Source organism: Bubalus bubalis, chromosome 1 (assembly GCF_019923935.1).
Source record: "Bubalus bubalis isolate 160015118507 breed Murrah chromosome 1, NDDB_SH_1, whole genome shotgun sequence".
NCBI classification, from domain to species: Eukaryota; Metazoa; Chordata; class Mammalia; order Artiodactyla; family Bovidae; genus Bubalus; species Bubalus bubalis.
Window position 1 is genome coordinate 128,893,952 of NC_059157.1, and position 20,444 is coordinate 128,914,395.

General features: G+C 40.8%; 1 protein-coding gene across 6 annotated transcripts in view; it reads right to left on the reverse strand.

The window, feature by feature from the left end:
• KLHL24 (kelch like family member 24) overlaps nt 1–12,843 on the reverse strand; it is a 37,784-nt gene extending 24,941 nt beyond the window's left edge. Inside the window, exons 1-4 of one of the 6 annotated variants that reach the window (XM_044944257.2) lie at nt 12,699–12,843; nt 6,345–6,386; nt 4,803–4,829; nt 2,676–3,656 (exon numbers count right to left, since the gene is read on the reverse strand). In XM_044944257.2, the coding sequence (XP_044800192.1) occupies nt 2,676–3,595 (920 nt within the window). In that variant the 5' untranslated portion in view covers nt 3,596–3,656; nt 4,803–4,829; nt 6,345–6,386; nt 12,699–12,843. Of the gene's footprint in view, nt 1–2,675; nt 3,657–4,802; nt 4,830–6,344; nt 6,387–6,575; nt 6,748–8,011; nt 8,146–12,662 lie in introns of those variants that run through there. The other 5 variants (XM_006075326.4, XM_006075323.4, XM_006075327.4 and 2 more) reach the window with 5 other exon arrangements.
• Between the last annotated feature and the right edge of the window lie 7,601 nt (nt 12,844–20,444).

Consider the following 20,444-nt stretch of genomic DNA (forward strand, 5'->3'; position numbering starts at 1 on the left):
ACCTGACTGAGAGGAGTTTCAGTAGAGTGACTGGAGAAGTCAGAATGAACTGTAGTTGAAGAGGTGGAGATGTCACTTCTCTTACAAAGAAGTTTGTAGTTTCTCAGAAAGATGAGAACCTCTACAAAGAATACATATTGTTCAGATAAGGAAATTCCTAGTGATTAGTACTAACATGTAGTAACAGATAAGTGGAGGACAGAATATAAAGGACAGGTGATAGCAGAGTTCTACAATAAAGCATTCCTTTTAAGAGTTCTCACGTAATTCATAAAATATAAAATTTATATAAAATAAATATCTGCTATTATAATAGTCTGAAAATTCAATATAACTACAGCTTTATTTTTTTTTCTGCTAGTCTCCTAGAGAAAAGTGGTATCATAATCTTATATATACAGATGTGTTTCACTGTATGAAATGGATTGGTTCCCTTAAAAATAGGATGTAAAATTGTATTTTTGTAAATTGAATAACTAAGAAAATCAGAAAATTCTGTAATTATAATCTGATTCTAATTACCTTTAGGCTGCACTCTGATTTCATTCTGGTCATATCTTTATAAGCAATTTTAATATAAATAATTTTGATTCTACAGCACATATTCTTTGGTCTCTATTCTAATCCTATTCCAAGTACTGGAAGGTATTGGGTATAGGTACTATTAACCATGTTTGACCCCAAACCATTCTGTCTGCCACAGGGGATTCTGTTTGGAAAAATATACAACTCTCCCCTTGGAGAGATACAGTTTGTCCAGAAAAGTTCTGGAACAGCCCCAAAGCTGTTTAGTTTTCCTAATTAATACATTTAAGAACTCTGGTCTTTCACATTCTTAAGCTCAGCTGAAGTCTCTTAACAGTCCTAAAAACAACTTTTAAAAAAATCAGTATATTTTATAGAGTAAAATTAATAGTTTTTTGTTCTTTGTTAAAAGACTAGGAGTAAAATATTTTATATTTATTTCTTATAAAACAATTACTTTTAACTAAAGTCAAGTGACTTTGAAGAAAAAATGCACTCTAAACCTAATATACAAAGAAATATTACATTAATTTTTGTAATAATAGTTACTCAATGTTGTATCTCATTTGTAAAAATGTTCAGACTGTCAAGTACTGGAAGTTTTCTTAAAGTGGGTCATACTAACACTACACTATAGCCATAATTCTTAAAGCACTTCCTATGTACCACCTTCTATGCTGAGTACCTTAAGACTATTGCATTTAATAATTTCAACAGCAAAACCTGTGAAATAAGCACTGTTTATCATAAATCTCATTTTACTTATGAGGAAACAGATCAAATCTTGTTATATCCAAACTAGTGTAGATTTTAAAGACAGGTCATAATATGCTGAATTATAATTAAAAACATGAGATCTCACAACATGCTGAATTTTAATCACATTCCAAAACACGGGAATAATTTTGATAATCAAAATTAATGCTAAAAATATGGTTTAAGAGCTATGCTATAATAGATTTATAGGCAAAGTGAAGATAGTATGGGAAAATAAATACCACTTTCACAACAATGTGAATATGTTTAGCACTATTAAACAATAAAAAACGGTTAGGATGGCCAATTTTATGTTATGTATTTTATACCACACACACCAAAAAAGTCAGCTCTATTAGAAAAATATTTAAGATTCTTTACTATGTCTCACAACATCCAATTTTTGCTTATTCACAGTAAAATGTTTAATACTGTTCCTTCCATTCTTAAGGCACAGAGATTATTTTTCTATAGTTTATGAATTAAAATCTACAGGTGTTTTAAATGGGTCTTCCCTGATAGCTCAGTTGGTAAACAATCCTCCTGCAATGCAGGAGACCCCGGTTTGATTCCTGGGTTGGGAAGACCCCCTGGAGAAGGGATAGGCGACCCACTCCAGTATTCTCAGGCTTCCCTTGTGGCCCAGCTGTAAAGAATCCTGATGCAATGTGGGAGACCTGGGTTTGATCCCTGGGTTGGGAAGATCCCCTGGAGGAGGGCATGGTAACTCACTCCTGTATTCTGGCCTGGAGAATTTCATGGGCTGTATAGTACATGGGGTTGCAAAGAGTCGGACACAATTGAGTGACTTTCATTTTCAAATAGTTTTAAATATAATAACTGCGGCAATGAGAAAAGATTTGAAACCTTGATTTTACATCTGAGAATTCCCTCAATGTATATCAACTTACTTACTTGATCTCTATATTTCATGTTGTCTATTAGGAAAAAGGTTAGTCTGTGAATACACAAATTGTTTTTTATAAGTAGAGGCAGTACAACAAACTCTAACAGAGTCTTTAGTTACTTAACTTCCAAAGATCTTCTGGGAAAACGTGGAATAAATTTGGTACCCTATAAAGGTTAAGAAAAATTAACCTTTTTAAGACAGGTTAAGAAGATATAGGCTGAAACATGCTAGCTCCAAAGACCCTTTGCAATACCGTCTCATAGCTCAGAACAACAATAACAAAAAGTGCTACTGTTGAATCGAGTCTTCATTGGGAGAAATTCTAATGAGTTATAATCCAAAACAAATCTCGAATTACATAAAACCACATGTAGATGATACATATAAATGACTACATGGATACTACACTCAGGAAGCTTTAAAACATTTTAAAAAAACAAAAACTTTTGCTAATTATGTTGTAGTTAATACGCATCAGTCTTACCTGCGTGGCCTAGTCCTTGGAGACATCATTTCATTCCCAAGTATGTGGTACCGTCTTGCTTCATGCAACAACTGATAGCACTCAGGAGAATTCTGGATCAACTGGTCCACCTCAACTGTTTGAACAAAGTAGTTGGGATGCAACAGAGGGAGTCTCACATGAGTCAGGAGCTCATGTAACAGTGGTCTTCTCAGATCAACAGCGCGATAGACCCAACGCATGACGGCTTCAAAAACCATCTCCTCCTTGCCAATAACTAGTTCATCACTACAAATATAATCAATCAGTTCATCTTTGTCAAGTTCAAGAAATTCTTCATGCTGGGACACATCCTCAAAAGTCTGTAATGCAAAATTCTTGCATTTTGTAAAGAGTGTTTTGAGGGAATGGGTATCAGCAAAGCGCTGGATTCCTAAGCAATTACAAGGATCAAGTTGCTCCTCCAAGAACTTGGCACATGCATCACGGAGAACACTAATCTGAAAAAGGCTTGATGTTTCAAAGAGATATTGTACATTCTCTGTAGTGATCTTCACTTTTCCAGTATAAACATACTGTAAAAAACATTCCATAGCTTCAGCTAAAATACCATTGATCTCAACCAACATTTCTCGGCTTTCCCTGTGGTCATTACAGAACATAGCTCTGAAGTAGCTACTGCAGGCTGAGAGAACAGCTCTATGGCAAGGAAATTCTTTTCCTTCCACACAAATGATAACATCTGTAAATAAACGACTATCTCGAAATTCATTAAATATCTGGAGGATGTTTTCAGCATGGGATGATCCTGAAGAGAAGTCAAAAAACTCACGGCCTGTCAGAGATTTAGGGTCCATTTCAAAAACTTTACGCTTTGTTGCTGGTGAATCACGCACCCCAAGATCCTCTCTGTTTAGTCTTCGTCCCAATATTAGTACCATTGTTACATCAGTTGACTATATAATTGTTGAGAAATAACTGTAACAGATTTTCTTTATGTGGCTAAAAGTAAAAAAATTAAAACATTTCAGTATGTAAAAAGTTTTAGTACTCCAATTACATAATTTCATTTTGATGTAAACACTACAATAAAATTACATTATCTATTTCATATAGGGTATAGAGCACTATCTCATTTTGATAAAGATTAATAAAAATTTATACAATGAAAACATTAGGGGCAATTTGCAATAGTACTCCTTAAACCCCCTAGTTGAAAGGATACTATGTACTTTGTGAATTACTAATATATTACCTTCTGTTTCCCTTTTACAAACTGGGTTTCATCTACTGAAGGTAGAGCTATGTCAGAACGCTATACGACCCAGAACTTGACTACATTCAAATCTTAATATAAATACTTATTATTTTAATATAGTGCTGCTACAGAAAAATTCAGCTATATCTATCAATGGCCTTTAAGAATATGTATGCTGTTTGACCATTAAGTCCCTTTCTAGCAATCTATCGTAAGGAAATAATCAAGACTATATGGGAAGAGTTACCTACAGATGTTCAATGCTGTATAAATAGAAAATACTTGTATCAGTGCATCTAGGCATAGAAAAAAGGAGGTACATATATTTAAATGCTACATGATATATCTTCTGTCTTTATTTCCCCCAAATTCGCACTACAATGATATAGTACCGTATTTTCTTAAATATATGTTATTTATCCCCTCCTCCCTTTCCCTAATAAGAAACAACCTCAAGTCTCCCTCAGAAATGCTATGAATAGGTAACTGATGGGTTGAGGCATTGGACTACAGCTATCAATTGGCTTAAATTTTTATTTTTAAGGCAGTTCCTTTTATTCTTTTCACTTCTCAGTAAGTTGCCATGTGATCCAAAATGTACTTTTTTTTTTTAATTTAATTTTATTTTTAAACTTTACATAATTGTATTAGTTTTTTTTGTTTGTTTGTTTTTTTATTTTTTTTATTTTTAAACTTTACATAACTGTATTAGATTTGCCAAATATCAAAATGAATCCGCCACAGGTATACATGTGTTCCCCATCCTGAACCCTCCTCCCTCCTCCCTCCCCATTCCATCCCTCTGGGTTGTCCCATTGGTTTCTGCCTCCATACATTTTTGTTTTCTCAAACTTTAAATGAAAATATGTTCAGAATGCAAAACAACGTACCGCAAGTACTAAGAATTTCCCTTTGGGCTAAAACGGACAAGAAAGAAACATAAATGAAAAGATGCTCTGCTTTCTGTATCCAATAATTTTACTGTATCTTGTATTCATTATTTGGTATCTTATAGTATGTGTATCTGCTAAGTTTGGGGATAGCATATTGAGTGAGTAGTATTAATAAAAGTCTTAAAATTTTATATGAGTTAAAGGTCTTTTTATGTTATTTTCAGCTTCTTAATTCCCATGCCTATTTCCCTTGATAGATGACTGCCAAGAGGTCTTCCACTGCTTTACCAGAAAACACAAACAGCTATAAAATCTCTCGTTATTAAAAGCATTCAACAGCAACAAGACATCTGTCTACTGCTTTGTATGGAAAAGAGACTATCTCATAGATCTGGGCTGTTTCCTTTCAAGCAACTTTTTCCTGGCTTTTTGGGCAGCCTCACTTTCTCTAGACTTTCTGAGAACTTTTCCATGAACTAGTCCACAACACCATAAAATATCAACTCTTTGTATGATGACAGACTAAACGATTTACACAAGAATGTCTTAGGAATACGGGACATTTCAGAGCATCTTTTTGGCTTCCAGGTGTAATTCAGTATATTTTCCTGTTTTACACAAAGTATTTTAACTAGTAAAGACAAGTTTAATCACATTTCAAAATAGAGTATCTAGTATAGGTTTAAGATTTATAGTAAGTGAACTAATATATAAACAAAGTGAAAGTGAAAGTGAAGTCGCTCAATCGCATCCGACTCTTTGCGACCCCATGGACTGTAGCCTACCAGGCTCCTCTGTCCATGGGATTTTCCAGGCAATAGTCCTGGAGTGGATTGCCACTAAACATAAAATTAGACTGAGTTCTTTTAAAAAATTAGCAGATATCAAAGCATTGTTATTCCCATCACTAAAAAGTAGCAAATAAGTAGGCATCTCTGGACAAAACAAGAGGAAAATGCTTGTCCCAAAGAAATGTAATGATGGAAAATAATACCTACATAATTTAGTGGATGCAAGGGTGACTGGACTCTCAATGACTGACTGCCAAAGTCACACAATTTGCCTAGAAAAGCTAGTATCCTTTTCTTTCTCTCCCTCATCTTCTTCAGGAGCTTTACTCCTAGAGCTACACTCTCACTTGAAAGGAAGATTTTTAAGATAGATTCTTCTGGTTAAGGGTATTCTAGAGTTTACTTCCAACTGTAGAACTCATAAATGTTGTAGACCTAGTTTCAAATTGTTAGGTAGATTTAAAAACTACATGGTTTTGGCCTATGTTCCAGAAAAATGAATGGAGATAACTTATTTCAGTGTCCCTAGGACTGGAGAAACTGTAGAAGGGAGACTGAGGAGATCTGCAAGGGTTAGAAAGGAGTGTGTCGATAGTTTATTTGGTAACAGAAATGACTGTGATGCTGTCTTCCTATATGATCTTGTTCCCTGTTACTCAGGTGGTTTAAGTGACCTCTGGTTAAAGGAAAATGATTTATATTTTCTAATAATGATGCTAAGAGTTTATAAACATTATAAATATAATACCTTTTCAGCATTTGCTTGATCAAAGCCCCAGTTTTTCCACACCTAAAATAAATGGAGAACAGCAACATATAAGTCAGATAGTAATTACTTCATGTACAATTGGCATTATTTACTAATACATTGAAAAGAGGTTTTAATAGATTTCAATTTGTGACTAGAAGTTAACTTCTGCATAAAAAACCAATCCTGAATAACAATTCCTTAAATTGAATTAAAAATTTTACTCTATACCTAAAACAGTTTCTTTATTTATCCAATTCCTTTCTTGACAATTTTATCCTGCAGTAAGGTTTCTTGAATGAAAGATGAGTAAACAATGGTGGAGTTGAGATGATGAAACATTCCTATGGTAACTCTGCATTGGATATTTGAAGAATGTCTGATAATAATGTTTCACTTGAATCTGCAGTCATTAAATAATTCTGAGTTGGTTTATCAATATTACTCAAGGCAAACAGTTCAGTCATTATATTTTATGTACCTATGAAATCAATAAGAAAATCTCAAGTATTTTGGGAAATTCAGGAAAAAACATTTCAGTTTTTAATTGTTATCTAGATTATCCATACAGAATCATTATGCTTATCAAGTAATTATATATTTTAATATATAAATGTATATTTCTTCTGTTTCTTTATCTTATGGACCCTAGTACCTGTAGAAATCAACCAATTCAGCACAACTCTGTGTGCGTATGTTGGAAAGAGAGGAATGCTTCTGAGAAAATACTGGAACCTTGAACTGTGCACAGAATACCAACAGTATTTAAATACAAGTACTTCTGGTTTCTGGCCTAGATATTTATAAATAGAACTCATAAATTCTTAACAAGTTTAGGCAAATTCAAATGTTGATCTCAAAAACCAAGATACAAACTACTGATTTCTGCATGTATTAAAAAACACACATCTCTATACCTGGATTAAGCTTTGATTGTGAGGTGAATGTTACCTTGTTTCCTTATTTGCAGAAGTCAGTCTAACTTGTGTGTACTTTGGTAAAGAATATGTCAACTTGGTCAAAATAGGAGATTGTTAAGTCTTAGCTAAATAAGTATTTTTTCCCAAGAAAACAATAAAATCCTGAGCCTACTCAAGTCAATTCAAGAAACAATTCTAGAGAGCCTATCCCTCTGTCTGGCACTGGGGTGGTGAATATCAGATTCAGATCCAATTTTAGATGCTGTGGAGTAGGCTAAGATTAGAATCTAACAAGAACTCAAAGATTGATACTAAAATAGATTTAAATTCTCAATGTTTCTCTTGCAGAAAACAAATTGTTTCTGCTAGAGTGCAAACTGGAATAGATTCTCTCATGCCTAATCTAGTCTAGAATTATACCTTAAGGAACAGATCAGATCAGATCAGATCAGTCGCTCAGTCATGTCTGACTCTTTGCGACCCCATGAATCGCAGCACGTCAGGCCTACCTGTCCATCACCAACTCCCGGAGTTCACTGAGACTCACGTCCATCGAGTCAGTGATGCCATCCAGCCATCTCATCCTCTGTCATCCCCTTCTCCTCCTGCCCCCAATCCCTCCCAGCATCAGAGTCTTTTCCAATGAGTCAACTCTTCGCATGAGGTGGCCAAAGTACTGGAGTTTCAGCTAGAAGGGCAAGGCAATTCACCTGGGCATTTTCTGGAGGGTTTTTAGGTAATACTTACCAACCTAATAGTTAAGGCCAGGGGACAGGGGAGGTCAGTGTACAAAGTCCAAAGGAGATATATAGTAACAGAACTGATCTTAGAATGTAGTTGTACTGCAATCAAGTTTATTTTTCCTTTAGAATACAGGAACCCTATACAAAGAAAGAAGTTACTATCAGCCTTAAAATCGTATGGATTAGTGAGAGGCTTACAATGACTAATAAATTCCAGATGGCAAAGGAAACCAACAGTTTTGACTAACATGGTACCAACAGTTTTGACTAACATGGTCCAACAACCTGTGGTAATGAACTGCCACTAGCTACATGCTATGCTCCACACTACTCCCATTTTCTCAAACTGAACTCTAAGTGAAGACTAACACAGCAGAGACAGCAAAAAGACTAATGAATAAAAGGTTTATCTTTAAAGATATACAGTAGCTCAGCAGAAGGAAAGCCAGAAAATACTGTAACATATAAATTCATTATTTAAAAATAACTAGAAAACCATATTTAACATTGAACTATCTGAAACCAAGAAGTTTTTTCACCCCATTTTCTAAAACGCTGATTTATTTGAACCATTCCATTTAATGGCCACTTTAAATTTATACTCTTAAACTTTCACCTTAAAACTTTACTCTTGGAGTAGTGGTTCCCGAAACAAATTTTACAAATGCAATATTTAAAGTCCAGTCTTCAAGGTGTTATTTTCAACATTTCTATTTTTCTTATGAAACCACCAATAACCTATTTACACACCATACAATACCAGAAACCAACAAAAGCTTTAAATTTCTTTGTCTAGAATGATACCAAGTTATTATTCCTTGTTTACATGAACCTCAAATAGTCAATATATTATTACTTTAATGAGAGAAAGAGAAATAAAAGATATCCAATGATGAAAAATTTAGGAGTGCTTAAATACTGTGTCAGACTAAACAATTATGGTTCTATAACTGAAAAAAGAATACTGTCTTCTCTCATATCATAGAACAAAAAAATTGAATTTCTCCATTCAGTTTTTCTCCCTTGTTTTAAAACTTTTGGCTATTAATATTCCCAAACCGCCAAAGGAAGAAAAAAATTGTTTATCAGACTTCATACATGGTATAAAGCTATCCTACCAAACCTACTTCTCATGTAAGCTTAAATGTCTTTGGTTTTATCTTGCTAGAAACATGCTTCCTTTAGGTATTTAATGCATTGTTTTATTTTAAAATCTTAAGACCTATAGATATATAATATAGTTATGTTTTCTTTTAGCAAAAGTGTTTTTGGTTCTATTAGAATTAATTAAATCTGCAAGGACACCATCCGGTACTCTGTCACTCGAACAAGTTTGAGATCCAATCTTTTACTACGTGGCTGCTCTATGTACAAAAGCACTTCTAAGTCAGTGATTTTTATCTACCTTGTGGTAACACAAATGATTTGCAGAAGTATGTTTTAGAAAGCACTGAGTAAAGAGCAAAGCCTAATGACTTTTAGTTATCAATTTAGTACTTTAACATGTGCCAAATGCTAAAAAATGGTAGCCCTTAGGTGATAAATTTAGGCAGAGTGACAAACTCTTTTTAAAAAAAAAAAAATCTAGGCGATGGCACCCCACTCCAGTACTCTTGCCTGGAAGATCCCATGGACGGAGGAGCCTGGTAGGCTGCAGTCCATGGGGTCGTGAAGAGTTGGACAAGACTGAGCGACTTCCCTTTCACTTTTCACTTTCATGCATTGGAGAAGGAGATGGCAACCCACTCCAGTGTTCTTGCCTGGAGAATCCCAGGGACGGGGGAGCCTGGTGGGCTGCCTTCTATGGGATCACACAGAGTCGGACACGACTGAAGTGACTTAGCAGCAGCAGCAGCTTAGCTAGCGTTCTTAACAGGAGAAAGAATAAAGGTTTCAAATTGTCAACAATTGTCAAGTGGCCATATACTCTGTTTTAGTCAAAACAGAAATAGAATCATATAAAATATATATGCTTATATATTTCATATACTTATGAGGATATACTAGGATATTTTACTTACATTTTTATACAGTTCACACCTAAATATTTATTGAAAAAGGATGTCCCAAATTCCTAGGTAAGAAAAAAGTATATACAAAAATAACTGCAGTCCCTCATTTAATAAATAGTATTTTTTGTTTTTCACAGGCTTGACCTTTGGGTTTTAAGTAAATGGCAGAAAAAACAAGGAAGCTAAAACAATGTTTTTGAAAAGGCATTAAGTAGTTTTGGCAACTTGGACAAAAGCCAAGCAAGTTTAAATTAAAGCTGATAGTAAGCTCCAACTCAGAATATTATTTCTTCTTCCTGTTTAGAGACTAAGTCACAGGCTTTGTCTGGATAAGAAGGCTTATGAGTGGTGGTTTTATTTTTTATAAAGGTTAGAGGTTTCCATCTTGTACTTATTTAGAAATGTTAAATGCCTTCAATGCACAAGCGATGAGGCAGTTCAGGATCACAGAGGCTGCTCCTTTTGGTGTAGTCATTCCAACTTGAATTTTAAAAATAAATTAAGAATGCATAACCAATGAGAACTATTCAAATGCAATTCTTTCTTCACCCAAGGAACTCAATCTACCTTCTACAGAAATGTACTTTCTTGGGTGAATTCCTACAGATTTATAGGAAAAAAAAATCTGATAAAACCCTAGTATCCTATTAAATCAGATTAGGAAAACCGCATCTTCAATACACTGTGGCTAAAACAATTGTTTTTATAGATTTTATAACTGTCATCATATAAGAGTGAGCTATGATGTTTGTTTCCACAAACAACTCATCTAAACCCGGGTACAGAATTCACTTTCTGGAGGGGGTGGAGGGAGGATATCATCAAGGTATCTTTTTTTTCAATTTTAAACTTTTTATTTTGTATTGGGGTACAGCCGATTAACAAAAAGTTGTGGTAGTTTCAGGTGAACAGAGAAAGGACTCAGCCATACAAAGCTATCTTTAAAAAAAAACAGAAATCTAATTTCACATTTTAGGTGACAGGAGGCAGATTTTTAATCTATTTCCCGTACTTAACAAAAACCAACCTCGCTAGTGGGCCTAAACGCTCTTAGCTGCAAATACTAAGACACGATTTTTAAAAAGCTATTCAAGAGAGCAAATAATTAATCATTAAACTCCACTAAAATTAACTGAGAAAGAGTCAATCTGCCTTAGGGGTTGACTGTGAGGCACTCTAAAACGTGGTGTCAGGGTGCTGGGAAAGTCGCTCAGCCGTGCTGGACTCTGCAACCCCATGGACTGTAGCCTGACAGGCCTCAGGCAGCCGGTCCCTTCTCCAGGGGATCTTCCCAACCCAAGGATCGAATCCAGGTCTCCCGCGTTGCAGGCGGATTCCTTACGGTCTGAGCCACCAGGGAAGCGCTATTTAAACCTAGTTTACAGAACAGGGAAACACTAATTCGCCTGAGGGCTCTTTCCACCATCTGGGCGGACTAGGGGACCGAGTTAAAGAAGGTTAATTATCTGGTCCTCCGCGGGCCCCAGAACTGCCTACAAGCTCAGACAGAAGCCGTGGCGGCCACCCAACGATGGCGGGGCAGCTGGTCCTCGCGCCGGTAGGCTCGGGCGCGGAAGCGCGCGCCGCCGGCAGCTCCGCTCCGGCCTCAGCTGCCGAAGAGGCAAGCGCGCGCTCCCGCGTGTCCTCCAGATCACCTTCAGCGGGGCGGGTAATAACGGCCTGGGCACGTCCACCCAGCGACAAGACACCCGCCAATAAACACACAGAAGACGCCCCGTCATCCCGCCCTCAAGCACCCGCAGGGCCCCAATCCTCGCGGCCTTAACAGTCTTTGCCCCGAGAGTCCAGAGCCTGGGGGCGGGGCCGTTACGAACTAAATTAAGAAACCCAAGCCTGGAGTGGTGGGAAGGAGGCGAGGTTAGGCGGGGACTCCCGTCAGCGGCTCCCCCGCTCCCCCGCCCGCCTCGGCTCCCGTGGGGCTGTAGTTCCAGGGCCCGGATCCCGGCGCGGGCCCCGCGGCAAGCAGTGGTAAACAAAGGCTCCCGGGCGGTGGGGGCGGGGGTAACGGTCAGGTGACGGCGCCGAGCACGTTTCGCAACCGCTTTAATAGGACTTCTCTGGCCCCCAGCCCTGGGACCCACCTTGACCCCGTCAGTCCTCCCAGTCTGGAACAAACTGTCGCCCCCACCAAACGCGAAGGCTTGATTTCTGACTCTGCATTCTCAGCGCTTCCTTCGGTTAAAGAAGAGCAGCGCTCCGTTCGAAGCCCATCCACAACATGCGAGACCCCTCTCCCCCGGCCCTGTTCGCCAGCGGCCCCTAATCCCGCAGGCGGCGGGGTGACTGACCCGCACCTGCTACCCCCCGCCCCAGAGGCCATGCCCCTCCCAACTCGCCCCCAGCGGGCGCGCCAGCAGCGTCGCGGTTCCGGGGCGGTAATGCCAGCCTTTCAGTGCCCTTCCTTTCAGAGTGTCGTTACGGAACCGGGCCTGACGACCCCCAGGAGACTCCCAGAGACCCCCTCGCCCCAGACAAGGGCCCTGCAGTCCCAGCTGCGATCTCTCCTCAGACCCTCCTTCTCTGGCTTCGAGAGGCCGGCGGCCGTTGGCTTCCCTCCTGCAGACACCCCCGTAGGCATGACCTGGGCCGCCCCTCCGCCCCCGGCTCTGGCCGGTTCCTCGCCTTTCGGTCAGTCCCGGATCTGTCATCCCCGGGTACCTCTCGGCGAAGGCTGGAAGAAGCCAGCAGCAGTGGCCAACAGCGGCGGCCCCCGCGGTCCCTGAGCAGCCGGCGGCGCAGCACTCTCTCCAACGCCGGCGTCTCCTGAAGCCACCAGCCCTTCCACAGCTCACAACAAAGGAAACATGTGACCGCCCGGGCCAAAACACTGAGCGTCACGCACCTCTGGCCAATCCGAAGGGGCGCCCCCGTCCCGGGGCACCCTGGGAGCTGTAGTCCCCATTCCGGGGGTGGCCGCTCTGCCGCTAGGATTTCCCACTGTAGTTCGGGTGTCGGGTGCGAGGCTTAACAAGATCCGATCCAAGGGCTGCTGATTCAGAAACAGTTTTAGGTAGATACAGGTTAAGGAAATACATACGTCTTAGGAGACTTGTGGGAAACTCAGTCAGATGTTTATTGCTACGTCCCAAGGCAAAATCTTATAACCAAGAGTTTTCAGAACCCTAAATTTTGGGGGACTAGGCTCAGAGATCTTTTCATTTGACCCTTTGGTATACAATCGGGAAATATGAGGACCTGAGAAGTGAAAGGGACTAGAACCCTGGTAGCTAGACAGCGCAGGGAAACCAAATTTCTCTGTAAATCTGTTACTGGCAACTGTGTCATCGGGGGTTGTTGTTGTGTAGTAGCTAAGTTATGTCCAACTCTGCGACCGCATGGACTGCAGCATGCCAGCCTTTGTCCTCCACTATCTCCCCGGAGTTTGCTCAAATTCATGTCCATTGAGTTGGTGATGCTATCAAACCATCTTATCCTCTGCTGCCCTCTTCTCCTTTTGCCTTCAGTCTTTCAAGGCATAGGGTCTTTTCCAGTGAGTCCGCTCTTCCCAACAGGTGGTCAAAGTATTGGAGCTTCAGCATCAGTCCTTTCAATGAATATTCAGGATTGATTTCCTTTATGATTGGTTTGATCTCCTTGCTATCCAAGGGACTCTCAGTAGTCTTCTCCAGCACCACAATTTCAGCATCACCATCAAAAAACCTGATGCTGGGAAAGATTGAGGGCAGGAGGAGAAGGGGGCAACAGAGGATGAGATCGTTGGATGGCATCATTGACTCAATGGACATAAGTTTGAGCAAACTCTGGGAGATAGTGAAGGACAGGGAAGCCTGGCCTGCTGCAGTCCATGGGGGTCACAAAGAGCCAGACACAACTGAGTGACTAAACAACAACAATAGCCTTCTTTATGCTCCAGTGCTCATGTTGTGTAGATGACTACTGGAAAAACCATAGCTATGACTATACTGACCTTTGTTGGCAAAGATTACATTTTTATTTTACACTTATATGCAAATCAAAGTTATCACAAATCCCTGTTTTCTGAAGCAGGTGCTCCAAAAGACATTGTTTTCTTTTTGTTTCCGCAATTTTTTTTTTTTCAAAGTTGAGTGTATCTCCAAATTTTGAAACATTTAACTAGTTTTTGGTTTCTGATATCAGAATTACAACTTCTCTCTCTCCCTAAGGGCTTCCCTGATGGCTCAGTTGGTAAAGAATCTGCCTGCAATTCAGGAGATACCAGTTTGATTCCTGTGTCGGGAAGATCCTCTGGAGAAGGGATAGGTTACCCACTCCAGTACTCTTGGGCTTCCCTTGCAGCTCAGATGGTCAAGAATCCTCCTGCAATGCGGGAGACCTGGGTTTGATCTCTGGGTTGGGAAGATCCCCTGGAGAAGGGAACAGCTACCCATTCCACTATTCTGGCCTGGAGAATTCCATTGACTATAGTCCTTGGGGTCACAAAGAGATGGACAGGACAAAGCAACTTTCACTTTCTTTCTCTTCCTTCTTTAGCAATACAGTCAAGACTTTTCAACTTTCACTTTCTCTTCTTTATGAATACAGTCAAGCCTTTATGAAATAAGAGGACATGCATGTTCCAGTGATTGGAGGTGTAAATACTGGTAATATAGAATCTGCCTCTTGAGAAATTTGTATGCAGGTCAGGAAGCAACAGTTAGAACTGGACATGGAACAACAGACTGGTTCCAAATAGGCAAAGGAGTTCGTCAAGGCTGTATATTGTCACCCTGTTTATTTAACTTATATGCAGAGTACATCATGAGAAACGCTGGACTGGAAGAAACACAAGCTGGAATCAAGATTGCCAGGAGAAATATCAATAACCTCAGATATGCAGATGACACCACCCTTACGGCAGAAAATGAAGAGGAACTCAAAAGCCTCTTGATGAAAGTGAAAGTGGAGAGTGAAAAAGTTGGCTTAAAGCTCAATATTCAGAAAACGAAGATCATGGCATCCAGTCCCACCACTTCATGGGAAATAGATGGGGAAACAGTGGAAACAGTGTCAGACTTTATTTTTCTGGGCTCCAAAATCACTACAGATGGTGACTGCAGCCATGAAATGAAAAGACGCTTACTCCTTGAAAGGAAAGTTATGACCAACCTAGATAGCATATTCAAAAGCAGAGACATTACTTTGCCAACAAAGGTCCGTCTAGTCAAGGCTATGGTTTTTCCAGTGGTCATGTATGGATGTGAGAGTTGGACTGTGAAGAAGGCTGAGCACCGAAGAATTGATGCTTTTGAACTGTGGTGTTGGAGAAGACTCTTGAGAGTCCCTTGGACTGCAAGGAGATCCAACCAGTCCATTCTGAAGGAGATCAGCCCTGGGATTTCTTTGGAAGGAATGATGCTAAAGCTGAAACTCCAGTACTTTGGCCACCTCATGCGAAGAGTTGACTCATTGGAAAAGACTCTGATGCTGGGAGGGATTGGGGGCAGGAGGAGAAGGGGACGACAGAGGATGAGATGGCTGGATGGCATCACTGACTCGATGGACGTGAGTCTGAGTGAACTCTGGGAGTTGGTGATGGACAGGGAGGCCTGGCATGCTGCGATTCATGGGGTCGCAAAGAGTTGGACACGACTGAGCGACTGATCTGATCTGAGAAGGCTTGTGTCCAGGCCTTTTAAACATGATTTTTAGTCCTCTTTTCCATCTGTTATTAAAAATGAAATTACCTACCATTTATTGGGTTTACTTCTAAGCTGCAAACAGAGTGCTAAGTACTTTGTATATATCCTTTAATCTTCATAATAACCCAGCAAGAGAGTGTTATCCCATTTTACAGGTGAAGAAGTCAAGCCATGGAGAGGATAAGGATTTAGCACTGGTCACTCAGTTATTGTTTTTTCAAAATTAAATTGTTTTAAAAATATGCATTTGATTGGATTGGGTCTTAGTTGCAGCACACAGGATCTTCACTGAGTCATGTGGGATCTTTCGTTATGGAGCATGGATTCTGTAGCTGTGTCACATGGGCTTATTTCTCTTCGGCCTGTGGGATCTTAGTTCCTCAACCAGAGATTGAACTTGTGTCCTCTGTACTGCAAGGCAAATTCTTAACCACTGAACCACCAAGGAAGTTCCCCCCATTTTTTTTAATTATTACTTTTTATTGGAGTTTGGTTGGTTTACAGTGTGTTAGTTTCTGCTGCACAGCAAAGTGAATCAGTTATATGTATACACATATCCCCTCTTTCTTGGATTTCCTTCCCATTTAGGTATTCACAGAGGATAGAAGAGAGTTCCCTCTGCTATACAGTAGATTCTAATTAGTTATCTGTTGTATCCAATACATAGTAGTGTATATGTGTCAACCCTGATCTTCCAATTCATCCCATCCTCCTTTCCCCCTTGGTATCCATAAGTTTGTTCTCTACATCTGTTTCTCTATTTCTGCTTTGCAAATAAGTTCATCTGTACTGTTTTTCTAGATTCTACATATGCTTGATATTATACAGTATTTGTTTTTCTCTTTCTGACTTACTTCACTCTGTATGACAGTTTAGGCCCATCCACGTCTCTGCCAATGGAACAGTTTCATTCCTTTTTATGGCTGAGGTCACTCAGTTATTACGTGTTGAGGCTGGCATTCACACATTTAAAAATAATTATATAAATATAGGTACACAATTGTCTTTCTAAAAAGTGTATTTACAAAGTTGCTGCTGCTGCTGCTGCTAAGTCGCTTCAGTCATGTCCGACTCTGTGCAACCCCATAGACGGCAGCCCACCAGGCTCCCCTGTCCTTGGGATTCTCCAGGCAAGAACACTGGAATGGGTTGCCGTTTCCTTCTCCAATGCATGAAAGTGAAAAGTGAAAGGGAAGTCGTTCATTCGTGTCCCACTCTTTGCAACCCCATGGACTGCAGCCTACCAGGCTCCTCCGTCCATGGGATTTTCCAGGCAAGAGTACTGGAGTGGGGTGCCATTGCCTTCTCCGATTTACAGAGTTAAATATTTTAAATCTAGTAGTGCAACAGTAGTTCTGTCTCCTATCCTTCCTCAGTTCTGATTTACCATAGGTAACCAGTTTCAACTATTTGACCTATTCTGATATTTACATTTATCTTTCCATATGAAAGTGAAAGTGTAGTTGCTCAGTCATGTCTGACTCTTTGCAACCGATGGACTGCAGCCAGGCTTCTCTGTCCATGGAATTCTCCAGGCAAGAATATAGTAGTGGATAGCCCTTTCCTTCTCCAGGAGCGCTTCCTGATCCAGGGATTGAACCCAGGTCTCCTACATTGCAGGCAGATTCTTTACTGTCTGAGCCACCAGGGAATGACATATGGCTATTTCCTACTAAGGGAGCTGTCATCCCTATTCCTCATCCTTCCAATATAAATTTATGGTTAAATAATTATTTAATGTTTATGTTATAAGATATGTATTTATTATTGAATGATAAGATAAACAGTATACAACTTACTTTCTTGGACGGCTTTTCATTTTTCCTTGGGTAGACAAGCAGCTAAGCACCTGTGGGGCCTCACTGCCGTCACAAAGTTCCAACTCGCTGGAAGTGCATTTAGGGTTCTTCTTGATGCACCTTGAGGCCCCACTCTGAATCCTGAACACCAGCCTCAGTGAACTTCCCACAGGACTCTTGCCCAAAGAGCTCTTGCTGTCTGTCTCCAGACCATTCCCATCTGTATCCTGCTCCCTAGGCCTCTTATACTCTCTCCTCTCTTTCATCCCCTTTACTAGGCTAGCTCCTGCTTTTCCTCCCGGGAGTCAGCGTGTAGATCCTCTCTCTTGGAAACCCTCCATTCCTCCTCATTCCCTCTGGGCTAAATATCTCCCTTTGTCTTCCCACAGCCACTGGTCCTTACCTCCTTCCCAGGAGTTATCATACTGATTGTGTGCATCACCCTAATGCAGGAGTTAAGGGCTTTCATTCTCTGTGCACCTGAAAATCTGTGTACTGCTTATAGTCAGCCCTCCACACATCTCTGTTATCCGTATCCCTGCTTCCATATCCACAGATTCAACCAACCCTGGATGGTGTAGTACTGCAGTATTTACCACTGCAAAAAATAAATCTGCATATAAATGGATCTTTGCAGTTCAAACCCTTGTTGCTTAAGGGTCAACTATATTTACATGCCTTTCCCAACTGAGTACTCTCTCAAATTCCTGAAGTCAGGGATGATGGCTTATTCATTTTGTGTTGTAGTATACCTAGTGTCCCACTTTATTTTGGAGGGCTCCAAAATCACTGCAGATGGTGACTGCAGCCATGAAATTAAAAGACGCTTACTCCTTGGAAGGAAAGTTATGACCAACCTAGATAGCATATTCAAAAGCAGAGACATTACTTGGCAACAAAGGTCCATCTAGTCAAGGCTATGGTTTTTCCAGTGGTCATGTTTGGATGTGAGAGTTGGACTGTGAAGAAAGCTGAGCGCTGAAGAATTGATGCTTTTGAACTGTGGTGTTGGAGAAGATTCTTGAGAGTCCCTTGGACTGCAAGGAGATCCAACCAGTCAATCCTAAAGGAGATCAGTCCTGGGTGTTCTTTGGAAGGACTGATTTTGAAGCTGAAACTCCAATACTTTGGCCACCTCATGCGAAGAGTTGACTCATTGGAAAAGACTGATGCTGGGAGGGATTAGGGGCAGGAGGAGAAGGGGATGACAGAGGATGAGATGGCTGGATGGCATCACTGACTCGATGGATATGCGGTTGAGTGAACTCAGGGAGTTGGTGATGGACAGGGAGGCCTGGCGTGCTGCAATTCATGGGGTCGCAAAGAGTCGGACACGACTGAGTGACTGAACTGAACTGAACTGATACCTAGTAGATGTTCAGTTGGAGAAGGCAATGGCACCTCACTCCAGTACTCTTGCCTGGAGACAGGGGAGCCTGGTGGGCTGCCGTCTATGGGGTTGCACAGAGTCGGACACGACTGAAGCAACTTAACAGCAGCAGCAGCAGCAGCAGATGTTCAGTATGTATCTGTTAACTGGCAGGTGGATCTCTACTTCTTAGGTTAAGGGGACTTGAGAGGGAAAAAAAAAGTGCCTCGAGACCACTTGGGATCAACTTGAACTGATTTGCACAGCAAAGTCCTCAGATTCTCTTGGGGCAAATGGCTGCGAGTTGATCAGTCACTGAGAGTGGAAGGGAGCAAGGGAACTCACAGGACAGCAGCCTCAAGAGACAGGCCTATTGATGGGTGGGAGCTCCTCAGGCAACCCCCAGAATAGAGGTGCTTTCGAGGTTGGTAGAGGGCCCTGGGATCTATGCCTACCCTACAAATCAGTGAGCACCACCACTGGTGGCCTTGTCCTCAGGTGGGGCTGGAATAGAAGCTGAGCTGTCAAGTCCAGCACAATCTGCTGAAACTGATTGTTACATGAGTTATTAGTTTTTATTTAAAAAAATTTTTTTAAATTTATGGTACATGCAATCTTAAGTTCCCCAACCAGGGATTGCATCCATACCCCCTTCAGTAGAATCGTGGAGCCCTAATCACTGGACCACCAGGGAAGTCCCATAACACGATATATTTTATGCAGTGTTTACAGTCCAGGTCAGCTTAGTCATTTGAAGGAGGCAGCTACTCAGAGTGAGGGGAATCAGACAGTTTTCAGAACTGTTTCCTCTCCTTCCAGGGATACAGCATACTGCTCTCTATTTTGTCTTCTTGCACATCGCACATGGAAGCCCATGTTTTACTCTCCAGGGCATTCATGGACAGCCTTTATGATTTGAAGGTGGCCAAGCATCCAGAGTTCCTCCAGCCATTCTTTATTGCACTCCAGCCTGCTCCTCTTCCCCATGCAGATAATGGTTGGGAGGTAGTAAGTCATCACTCCCTAAACATACCACGTGCTTCCAGACCACTCTGCCTCTAGACCACCCTGCCTCTGCTCTAGGTCCCTTGCACTTGAAGTCTCTCCATCTCTAATTCTAGGAGACATATTGGTCGTCCTTTAAGGTTTCCCTCTGATGCCAACTGTTCTGATCCTCTCCTCTCTCCCTCACCTGTTATGAAATTGTGCACACCTCCCACATCCTTATAATGTGACACTAGCACTGTATTTATACCAAGCCCTTGAATGCAACTGGATTCTTCAACCAGCTCTGTGCTTAGCACATTTGCGCCACCCCTGCAATAAAAGCCCCAGCTGCAAAGTACTGAAGAGCAAAGATTTTAGAAAGAGAGGTTTTCACAAAGAGAGAATACATGGCATCTCACACCACACAGCTCCATAACAATTCCCCTTGCACATCTCTGTGGCCTCACCTCGCTCCTCCTCAGTACCAGCTACTTCTCTTTTCCCACCTCACACCCTCTCTCTGGGCCTTTCTCCAGCCACAATCTTGGGATTTCTCCCTCTCCATGATCTCTATGTGATCTCTTCCTCCTAGACAATCCCCTCTAGCCCTCCTCCTCTATCTATTTTT